Below are 11,883 nucleotides of genomic sequence, written 5' to 3' on the forward strand. Positions count from 1 at the left end.
ACCAACATCTTCCTAGGTATGTCTAGTATAACATACTTTAATATCATGTTCATTGGTGTTCATTTGATTGGTCAACTAGTTGTAGATTGAAAGTGAATATTCGGTTGTCTAGAATAGCGAATTGTTGCATTTAACGCAAGTATTGGAGTAAGTAATGACCAATTCAGTTAGGGTGACCTTGGTTCGGGTTACGGGCTGTTGAAAAATCATTTTTATAAGTATGGGGGATGAATTGGTTGTCGGTTACTCAAACGAGTCGGTACAACGCGCATTTGCGTTTATTGAATAGTTAGTGCGTTGTACTTGCGAGTTACCGACCCATCCAACTCGGGTAGTGTCGTGTGGACTTGTTGGCTGTGATTTTATTAAATTTGGTCCACACGGGGATGAGTTGGTTGTTAAGTGCATAAACGACCCGTTAACGCGCGTATTCGATAAAACCAACTTTCGAGGGTAAATTGGGAACCCTTTGTCCCCGGGATTAACTAAGGGTGGTTTTGGTAAATACATGGCCTGGGGGCTGATGTAATTGAATTTGGTAATGTCAAGACTTTAGGTCAATCAAATCAGGTTAGAACATCTCGTAGGATAAACGAGTCGGTACGCTTAGTTAGTAATCTTTGTGTGCAATCCGACAGGCTTGTAAACTGTGGATTGGCTTTGAAGTTCTCAAACTCTTTGGTGTTTGTGTGGCTCCTTTCATGTGAGTTCATGATGCCCTTTTTACTCTTTTTACGTTTTGGGGTAGCATATACACCGAAATACAAATTTTATACGATTTTACTCGTTACAACGATTTGAATGGTCTTACTCGTGATGTGCATTTTGAAAGCTATATTGGAATTATTTGCTACGCTTTAGGATATTTTAGACTTGTTTATGGTCTTATATCCTTTAAGGTTACATACGTCGTCGATGGTCTAGACTCGAGGAAGTTAACAGCTTGGTAGAAAATGAATACGATTAGACCTATTTACGTAGTTCACGTTGGGATGATATATATATATATATATATATATATATATATATATATATATATATATATATATATATATATGTATGTATGTATATATGTATGTATGTATGTATGGAGGTATGTATGTATGTATGTCTGAGTATGTGTTACCTTATAGCCTACGGTTGTGTGATGATATTTAGTTCCTCGTGACTAAGAATGATGTGAGTAGGCTTATTGATGTGTGTGTGCATGGTGATCACGGCCGGGTCAAATATATTACTCGGGTTTTCAAATCCCGTGGTGGAGAGGCCCGTGTGGCGCGATCATCATTTTGGTGGGTCAAATATATTACTCGGGTTTTAAAATCCCGTAGTGAAGAGGCCTGTTGTATGTTGAGCCGTGACCGGGTCAATTATATTACTCGGGTTGTACCCGTGGTGGAGAGGCCCGTATCACGTGCTTGGATGTGTAAGCTATGACCGGGTCAAATATATTACTCGGGTTGTACCCGTGGTGGAGAGGCCCGTATCACGTGCTTGGATGTGTAAGCTGTGACCGGGTCAAATATATTACTCGGGTTGTACCCGTGGTGGAAAGGCCCGTATCACGTGCTTGGATGTGTAAGCTGTGACCGAGTCAAATATATTACTCGGGTTTGACCCATGGTGGAGAGGCTCGTGTCACATGTTTAGGTCTTACCGCGTCCGGGTCAAATATATTACTCGAGTCTTGACTCGTGGTAGAGAGGCCCGTGTACGTGTGTTCGACGATGAATGTATTATTTGGTGAATTATATTAATTATTTCTTATTATCCTCTCTATTGTTTAGAATTATAAGTTTTGAAATAAAGTATGAAATATTGTTTATGAAAACCTGAACTCACTCAGCTCTATCTGACTTTATGTGTATGTTAATTTGACTTGCAGGTTAAGGATTGGAGGTTATCGCTTGGACGTGCTGGAGACTACTCGGAAGGTTGAAGGCATTTCTGGTCAAGGATTTCAAATAAAACGGATATTTTATTTACATTCGATTTTGGACACTTGTACCCGTGTTTGGGACTTTTAATACTTAAACTTTTTCTACTGTTATTTACTCTGAACTGGTTTTAAATACAAAGAATTGTTTGGTTTTAATTTTTTGTGAAATTGTGGATGTGATTACCAACTGTAGGATTCCCGGGATTTGGGGTCTTACAGATTTATGATAAGGAAGATTGGAATCTTCTCAACCTCCTCTGAAAACGACTAAGTATGGACTTTGAGCAAGCATAGACGATCGAGCATGGTTTTATTACTTCGAGCAAGGTCTTCAGAACCTTAAATGGTTAATTCTTCTAAGTGTTAAGGCTTCGAGCAAGCTACACTTCAACAAGCAAGAGTATTCTTCTATCGAGCATGGATTGCCAATCGAGCAAACAGCTTGATCATACAAGCTTTAACCATGTGTTACGAGCACAGGATGATCGAGCACATGGGGACAAGCATGGATGCAATAAGAAGATGTCACGTGATCAAAGCAAGGACTTCGAGCAGAGTTCAGTTCCCGAGCAACATTTACATCCGAGCATGCTAAAGATTGCTGAATAAGAAAAGCTGAAGACATCAAAAAAAATGAGCTTGCTCGATCGACAAGTTCGAGCAAAGCATGGACTAGTCAAGAGGGATGAAGTCTGCTGGAAGGGAATATCTTCAGTGAAGATATTCTAAGTAAAGTATGCTCGAGGACAATCATCGAGCATACCTGGCATAGTGAGTTTGCTCGAGCAAGATTGTTACCTTGCTCGAGGACTCAACACTTGTATTATTTTGTATTTCATTATGTAATGATTAGGAACTTCTAGAAGGAATGCCAGGGTCTATAAATAGGAGTCCTAGGATACCTTTTAGGACATGGATTTCAAGACAGAATTACAGGTTGGCACACACTGAATACGAAAGACATTCCAAAGAATATTCTATTTTGTTTTCTCGTACAGCCGCCGCCGCCGTCACACGAAACCCTAAACATTCCCTCACTGTTTCATTAATGAATCATTTAATACAGTGAATCTTTATCTTTGAATGAGCGTTTATTGATTATCATTGTTGTTTTGTGTTTGCTATTTTTCACTCCTTCGTTCCCACTCGTTGGATATCCTGATTCCGCCGGGATATTCAACAGGCCTTTTGGGTAATCGAGTCGGTGTGTTCTTGTCAACCTTTTAGAAGGTTTCACCTGATTCACGGTCCTGACACATCATATTTATATCTTAATTCCAAAAATGAGATGGTAACCATGGGATTTGATCTTGATATTTATAGAATGAACCTAATTGGTTATCATGTGATATGATCATGGAAACTCTGCGAAAATGCGCATGATTTGGTAACATTAACCAAAGCCATTTATATCTTTGGACAATGATCTTTTGAGAATCCATAATTTGAGATCAATTTGCTTGTTAGTTGTTCATATGCGTTTACCATTTGCCTGTGATTGTTTATCGTATGCGTTTACCATTTGCCTGTGATTGTTTATCGTATGCGTTTACCATTTGCTTGTTAGTTGTTCATCTTCACATAAACTTTATTTAATTTGATTAAACAATGACTGACATTGATTATTGCAAGCCTTTGTACCCCTGGACAATATCATGTATGGTGGTTACGCTTGCCATTTGTGTGTTATGGTGAGCAGAAGTATAACATTGTTTTTATAAATTCTAGCTTACTTGTGTTTAAATGTCATCAATTTTTATATACTACGCCACAATAGAACAAGGCACTTGCCATCTTCCAAGGAGGTCAAATGTACAAAAAATACCTCGCCCATGTTTGGCAATACTTCATGTAGGATGCAAGAAGGTTAAAACACACGACGTCCTAAAACACACCATTTTCTTTAATTAAAAAACATGCCACATCTTATAAAATAACATGTTTTTTTCCACTATATTTATTCACAACCCTAACATATACTAGATCTAATGGCCCACGTCTTCTGTTAGACTTCTTAGAATACATTTCCTTGCTTTGTAAGCGATACCTATGTACAAAATCATGCCGTACTAATTGCTAAAAATACCTCAACTAAGCACATGATATGCTAAACTAGAGGTGCACAAACCGGCTTCAAACCCTAAACCGGTTTGGTTTGGTCAACAAAAGTCAAAACCGATTTATAATAGGTTTCGGATGGAAACCGGCTTCTTGATTTTTTTTGGTTCGGGTTACGATCGATTTTTCGCTAGCTTGGTTTAGTTAACCGATTTGAAACCTGTTTGGAATCTAAGTTCGTTATTCGACTTACAAGGGGGTTTCGAACCTACGTTTCAATCTGATTCCAAACTATAACAGGTATTTTCCCCAACCTTTATGCCAAACCATAATAGGTGGTGGTTACTTTGATGAAACAATAAGAAACTAGGGTTTCCGATGATGCGAATAAAGAGATCGTAATTCGTTACTGAATAAAGAAATTAGGGTGGGTTTTAATCCTCCGAGTTCTGAAGTTGCATCGATACATAGGGTTTATTACTTGATTTGTGAACTTAATTAATTCGAAATATCTTGTTTAAGATCCTCATCTTAATTTATTTAGGCTTTTTGATTCTTCATTTAATTTAGGCCTCCAAATGGAAATTTCAACTGTTGTTTTTATTTATGAATATGAATGATTTGCAGTTGTATCATCTATGGCTGGCAATGGCCTCTCCAACTTAGGCCGTGTGAAGCTAACCGATCTGATACCTTCCGAAGGACTCCCATCCGACACATACAAGCTCTCCGTTTCGACATTATCACAATCACTTGCTCAATACTCTGCTGCAATCATCCAATTCCCACCAACCGATGCTGCTCTTTTAAGATGCTCTCTAGAATCCGCTCGCCCGTACTTCAACCAAAAACCATCCTACCCACCGCCCGACACCATCCACATACACGATTCCCGTGAGTGGTGCAAGACGTCAGGCTATTCAGCCAATCCCCAAATGTGGCAAGAAAGTTATGATTACCGACCCGGAGTTACTCCAACCGAACCGAACGATATTGAGTTCCCGCCTGCTGGGTTGGCTGACATATTCGTCCTGCTTGGTAAAGCCGCACGTGCCGTACTTGACGCGGTCGGTTTCTACTTAAGCCTACGTGGATGCGCGTTCACCGAGATTATCGATAGTGCCCCGTTACGAGACCGTGAAATATCGTCTTCGGTTTTGTCGGTTGGCTGTCACGCAAGACCCTCGTTTCAAGGGGCTCAGCATCATAGCTTAGCAACCCAAGAAGACGGGCAGTTAGTTATGTTTTCAGATCATGATCATCAAGTTGACAAAAGTGTAATATCTGTTATGAAATCAGATAAAGCTGGTTTTCATATTCGGGATTTTAACGGTCGGTGGGTGCTGGTGGATGGTGATTTGGGTCCGCAAGAAGCGGTTGTGTATCCTGGACTTGCTCTGTACCATGCAACTGCTGGTTATGTTAGTCCTGCATTGCACAGAACTGACGTTAATAACTTGCATGGTAATATGTACGGTCGGTGTTCGGTTTCGTTTAAACTCATGCCTAAATCTATGACTAGTATTAGTTGTTCTGAAATGAGAGCTGCTGGTCACGGTGTTGAAGCTCAGTTCCAGATTCCGGTATTGGTTGATGAGTTTATGCAGCGATCTCATCCGTTGGATCAACTTTTTAACAGAAACAGTTTCCCGAGTTTCAGTTTTCCTGCGGCCCAAGAAGGTTAGTGTGTTAAATATCATTACAGAAGTTATACTTAGGCTTGTAAACGAACCAAACGAACACGGACAAGGCATGTTTGCGTTTGCTTGCTTGCTTGCCTAACTTTAGTTGGACAAACAATCAAACACAAATAGTTAAATGAACGAGGTTTTTTTTTTCGTGTTCATTCGTATTTAAGAAAATGAGTGTGCTCGTGTTTGTTTGTTAATGGTATAAACGAATTGTTCATGAACTTAAACGAACACAAACCCTGCATGTTTGTGTTCGTTTGTTTAACTTTAGCCGGGACAAATGATCTAATACAAACAATTAAGGTTTTCTTGTTCGTGTTCGTTCGTTAATATATGAGTGTATTCGTGCTCGTTTATGTTCGTTTGTTAATAGTATAAGTGAAGGGTTTGTGAACGTAAACGGACACATACGAGACATGCTTGTGTCTGTTCATTAAGAAAATGAGTTTGTTTATGCTCATTTGTTAGTGGTACAAATGAATGGTTCAAGAACACAAATGGGCTATGTTTGTGTTTGTTCATTTAACTTTAGACGAACAAACGATCGAACACACAGAAATAAACGAACGGGGTTTTCTTGTTAAGAAAATGAGTGTGTTCATGTCCGTTTATGTTCGTTTGTTAGTAGTATATACGAAATGGTTCACGAATGTAAACGAACACAAACGAACAAACACCAATTAGAGTATATGTAGACATAAAATTGTTGAGCTTTTTAAGATTTTTAAAACTATATTAACTTAAAAAAACTGACTAAATTTGTACCGGGCCTAAATTTGTTAAATGAATATATAAACAAACGTACTTAAACAAACATAAACAAATGTAAATTAACAAAAACCTAAACTAGCATAACTAGACAATGTTATAAATAACGAATGTTCATGATCATAAATGAACAAAGGAGACATGTTCATGCATGTTCCTTTAATTAAGTGAACCAAAAAAGTTCTATATTTTATTCGTTTGTTAAATAAACGAACATAATTGAACTTCCCGTTAAACAATTCACTGAATGTTCGGTTTGTTTACAGGCCTAGTTATACTACTATTTCATTGATAATATTTTTTTTTGAATAAATGGATGCTTTCAACCCGGTTGACCTTTTTCCTTTAACACTACCTTTTTATTTTTTTGAAAATTGGATTTTATTAATTCAAACTATTAAACATTGGCCAATATTAAATCCCGACTAACAATTTGATCAGTGGCAAGCTCAACTTTCAGTTTTGTTACCAATAACGATCCCAATCAAATAAATAGTTAACTCCCTTAAATGTTGATGATGTGGCGTGTGATAGTGACGATTTATTTGGCATATGAGCTGGACTTTTTAACTTTTTTTGAGAATGTTAATCATAAATCATAATTGTTTCTCTTGAGTCCGTTCATGTCAAAGGAATTTAACCCACCACCACCGGCGACCACCACCCTCGACCGACGACCACCGCCCTCTCCTTTGACTGCCACCACAACAATGAGTGGAGCTCTCACAGCCTCACCTAACGAGCACGTTTCCTATACCTCCGAATCTATTAAAATCTTTGTTTGAAAGCAATCGGAAAAGTAGAAGAATCGTTAACGGGAGATAGCATGGAGGACCAGTCAAGTAGTGAAGAGGAAGTCGAAGATGGGGAGTCATGCTCGAAATTGGGATCGAAAGTTGGAGGATCACAAAATCCAGATCTGGATTTAGATTTGGAGGTATAAGAAACAGAAAATTCAGTTCTGGTTTATTTTTGTTATGTGGGGTCCATTAAAATAAACAAAAGGTTTTTATATTTTAAAACAAGGGTGTTTTTTCCACGTCATCAAAAAATAAACGGAGTTAACAGTCTATTAGACTGGGACTGTTATTGTTATCAAAATTAAAAGTTGGGTTTGCTACTAGTCAGATTGTTAGTTGGGATTAGTATTGGCCAATGAGTAATGGTTTGGATTAATAAAATCCAATTTTCCCTCTTTTTTTGATTTTGTTGTGCCACGAGACAGTTGGTGTTGATTTTATGCTACGTTCATAAAACCGAATTATAATATTTTTTTCTTAGAGAGAGGTTTTTTAACAACAGGTGCTTAGCCGATGCTATACTAATACAGGATCTATGAAACCGTTAATGAATAAAAAGAACAATTCTAGGCTAAAACCGTTACCACCTTCTAAACGTTTACGGCTTGAAGCTCAAAGGGTTCTAAAACAGAGAGTTCAGGATATAGCTGATAAGAAAGGAATCAAGCTACGATTCTGCACATTGAAGGAGTGTGAGAATCACATTCACACACTTGACAGTCCATGTGGCAACATACGATTGGAGATTGGGTGGCCCCCGGGCGTGCCCTTTGTTCATCCCCATGACCTACCTAATAAAGCAAAGATTGGGTTTCTTGAAACGTATGAGCCCGGTTGGTCAACTAATCATGATATGGAGCTCAGTTTGATTGAAGCCGGACAGCCTAGTCAACTTACTGATAACTGTAACCGTCTTCACTTCTCTATTATGTTATGCTTTTTGTTTAGGGTTTAGGGTTCAACATGGCATGTGATTTGTTCTATTTTGATAATTTTCATTTCATGGGCATTTTCATCATGGAATGGAATGGATCGAAAACTCACATTAAGTAGGGTTTTAAACGAGCTAAGCCGTGACTAGGCTTGAGCTCAGTTTGTTTGAGCTCGGCCCTTGACTCGTTTTTTCAAGGTCAGGTCTGGCTGTTTTTTATTTAGTAATTAATTTTAGTTACTTTTGTATACTTCTTAGTTATAGTTTTATGTATAGCATAATATATATTATTTAGTTATTTTTTATTTTTATTTTGTATATATAAATATTATTAGATAAATATTTAATAAATTAAATAAAAATCATATAAATAATAAGCTTGTTAAGTGAAACTCGGGCTTGGGCGCGTTTATTAAACAACCTTATTTTAAGGCTTGAGGTTAGGCTCATTTATATATTTTGTCATTAGATTTTTTACATTTTTAATTATAGTTGTGTATATAAAATAGCATATAGTATTTAGTTATTTATTTTTATAATTTATACATAAAAAATATTATCATATAAAGACATATTTATTACATTAATAAAATTATATAAATAATTTGCTTGATTAGGCTCGCCAGCCAGTTTGAGCTCAATAAGTGACTCGGCTCGGGCTCGTTTAGTAAACAAGCTTAATTTAAGGCTCTGGCTCGAGCAAGCTCGGATCTATTCGTTTAGAGAGTCGATCTTGAGTAGCTCGTGAGCTAGCTTGGCTAGTATACACCCTTATAATAAGCATATAATTCGTGTAATCTAAAAACTACAATTAACATCGTAATTGAAATATAATTTTGTATATCCAAATCTAACCACTAAACTCTTACATTTGCGTGTGTTAATTTATTTCCTATTTTCTTGATTTTTTAAATCTTTTTTACTGTATTTTATCAAACGTATGTAAATTATCTTTCAAGTTTTACTGATGGTATGGAAATAAATTTATACAAACAATTATTTGAAATATATTTACCTTAACCAACATTTCTATATTTGTCTTAACAATTAAATTCAACTGATTTGTTTTTCTTCTTTAACAGAGCTTTGTTCTTTGGCTTCTGTAACGAGGAAGGGCACATTGTTTTAAGGTTAAGCTGTCCTGCAGTCACCTCCGTTAATTTTCTCACCATTGAAGTTATGGTCAACTATTTATATTTGTGGGGAGTTTAGAAGTTGCTTGTCTCTGTGTGTGTGTTTGATGTTGGGGTTGTAGTATAGATATCAAAGTGTCTGTTTTTACAGTGCATATGTGTCTTGTTTTGGAAGAAATTGCAGTGCTTTCGATTTCTTTATTTTTTTTTTCAACCTTTGTGTTTTTTCTATACTGTAACTGGTATTAATGATAACATATGTTTTGACCTTCAAACGCATTATCCCAATAGTAACTTGTATCCGTTAGCACACGAGTTCAGTAATACAGACAATCTAGTATAAGCCTCAGTGAGTCGATAAGGTGGTGTTTTCCCCAAGTAGTTACCCATACAGCGAGTGGCTTGCAAAAGTTAATGATTGTTCAAATGGGGATAATGTAAGACTATGTGTAGTCAAAAAACTTGCCACACCCGGACATTTTATGTCATGTGGCGTTTTGTTAGCTTTTGAGCATTTTGCAAAAAATGAGTGTAGGGAGAATATGCCCCCAAAACGCCTCTCCCCTTGCCCTCTCACAAGACTCTCAAAACGTGTGTCACACCAATGTTATGTACAAAACGCTGGTACCAAAAAATCACCCCAAAATGCCGGGGAACCGGCGCGGGGGGGGGGGGGCTGTTTTTCGGCGTTTTTGCTTCAAAACACTACTATAACTCTGCAATTACGAACGGTCTAATGGAAAATAAGTCTTGTAAAGCACATCACACAAAAGTATTTTTAAAACAAGCCCTGAAAGTTTCAAGTAAAAAGGGATGATACAAGACTCACAGATGTCCTGAGTTAAATAGAAGTGTGTTATTTAATATGTATATATGCGGACGTGACCTAGTCTTTCTGCACGTAACAACTTAAGTTATTATTTTTAAGTTCCTTAGAAAAATCATGCACGGGCCTGTCTGTCTGAACCGTTCCACCTCTACTTGGTCAAAACCAAGATTCGATCTAGCCAAAATCTAATGAAAACCCGGCAAATCCGGTCAAAAACCCGACCACATCCGAAACCGATGCCTGCCTGATCCGGCTCTTGACTTTTGTTGACCTTACCAGAAACCAGTTCTTACCCGGTTCCGATTCCTGGAAAAAGCCCGATTTGACCACCTCTAGGTTATCATACGATCTTATATTAATATTGTAAATCAAGTTTTTTATTCAATACATTATGTTTTAATAATTTGTTTCTACTTTAATAAATTAGTTAACTGGGAAGGGTCGGTTTCAAGAGGGTGAAAGAGAATGAACTTGGGACAAAGGAGATTGAGTGAGATTTTTATAAGATATTAATGAGTGTTTTATAAATAGGTGGGTTCTATAAAATGTTTTGTATAGTTGTTTATTAATAATTTTTTTATATAAATTGTAAGTACTAAAATTATGTAATTTAACTGATGTTTATAATTAGTTTAAGATGAACTATGTTGCTATTTATTTAACTAGGTTATTGGCCAGTGGGCGCCACGAGTGAAAAATATAAATCGTCCAATAAGCACATAATTTCAAACAACATAAATATGACATTTGATTGCACTTCATATTCCTACGAATGGAAAATATTAAAAACTATTAAGTTACAAAAACAAAAAATACAAAGTACTATATTTAAAAACATCGAAGCATGCTCGAAATAGATACGTCAAAGTGAAATTCAACAGCAAAGTTAACATTGAACCAAAAATGCATCTTTGAATTTTGACCTGCAGTTATAATCTGAAACCTACAGATACTTAACAAACTTGAGCCCGGTACCGGTACCGAAATTCCCCAAAAATAGGTACTGACACTGATACCGAAAATACATAGTACAATACTGGAATTGAACGGGAATAGTACCGGTATGAGCGGTACCACGACGGTACCCGATTCGGTACCGATACCCTGTACCACTTGTTCATCCCTAACTTGAACCCAAACTTAGTTTGAACTGAACCCAAGTGACACTTCTTTTGAACGACCCGTTTTAACCCAAATCCAGTCTAACACTTGAACCCGAACCACTTTGATACTTTTTTAAAACAACCCAGTTTGAAATTGGACCCAAACCAAAACTGATATTACTTAAAACAATCTTTTTGACCCAAACCAAATTTGTACTTATTTAACATGACTTGTTTTGAACTGAACCCAATCTAACACTTGGACGGAGTAACTTGATATTTTTTAAGAAAACCCGTTTTGACTGTTGGACCCAAACCTAGTTTGACATGAACCAAATCGATCCTTTTACGAAACAACATGAAGCCCGTTTCACAGTCTTTGACCCAGTCACCCAACCCATTTGAATCGAAACTACTTTGATCAAACCGATTATGATCCTACATTCCAACCTAACCGGCATGTTCTGTCATGCATAGTCGGAACAAACCGCCCTCTTATTAAACTACAAGAAAACACTCATAAAATATTTTGTTCTAATCAAGTAACTAAAGTTTTCTTTTTGTTCCAAACCTAGATATTTTACCTGGATAGTAGGTTATCTAGGTATTTTTTTAAATTTTAAATAGTTTG

The 11,883-nt window shown here is 36.9% G+C and overlaps 1 protein-coding gene across 1 annotated transcript; it reads left to right on the plus strand.

The window, feature by feature from the left end:
* Window positions 1-4,623: 4,623 nt before the first annotated feature.
* LOC143632885 (uncharacterized) lies at window positions 4,624-9,525 on the plus strand. Its single transcript, XM_077101303.1, has 3 exons — window positions 4,624-5,677; window positions 7,787-8,161; window positions 9,270-9,525. Coding segments are annotated over exons 1-3 (1,419 nt in total). The 5' UTR covers window positions 4,624-4,635; the 3' UTR covers window positions 9,272-9,525.
* Window positions 9,526-11,883: the final 2,358 nt, after the last annotated feature.

The sequence above is a fragment of the Bidens hawaiensis genome, unplaced genomic scaffold (assembly GCF_021521415.1).
Source record: "Bidens hawaiensis isolate Kalapana, Puna unplaced genomic scaffold, B.hawaiensis_p1.1 tig00006538_1, whole genome shotgun sequence".
NCBI lineage: Eukaryota > Viridiplantae > Streptophyta > Magnoliopsida > Asterales > Asteraceae > Bidens > Bidens hawaiensis.

What these genes read in the sequence shown, in the direction of transcription:
- LOC143632885 (XM_077101303.1), top strand. Translation starts at nt 4,636, where the DNA reads ATGGCTGGCAATGGCCTCTCCAACTTAGGCCGTGTGAAGCTAACCGAT. An exon ending in TTTTCCTGCGGCCCAAGAAG is followed by an intron (nt 5,678 to 7,786) that starts GTTAGTGTGTTA and finishes ATACTAATACAG; the next exon opens with GATCTATGAAACCGTTAATG.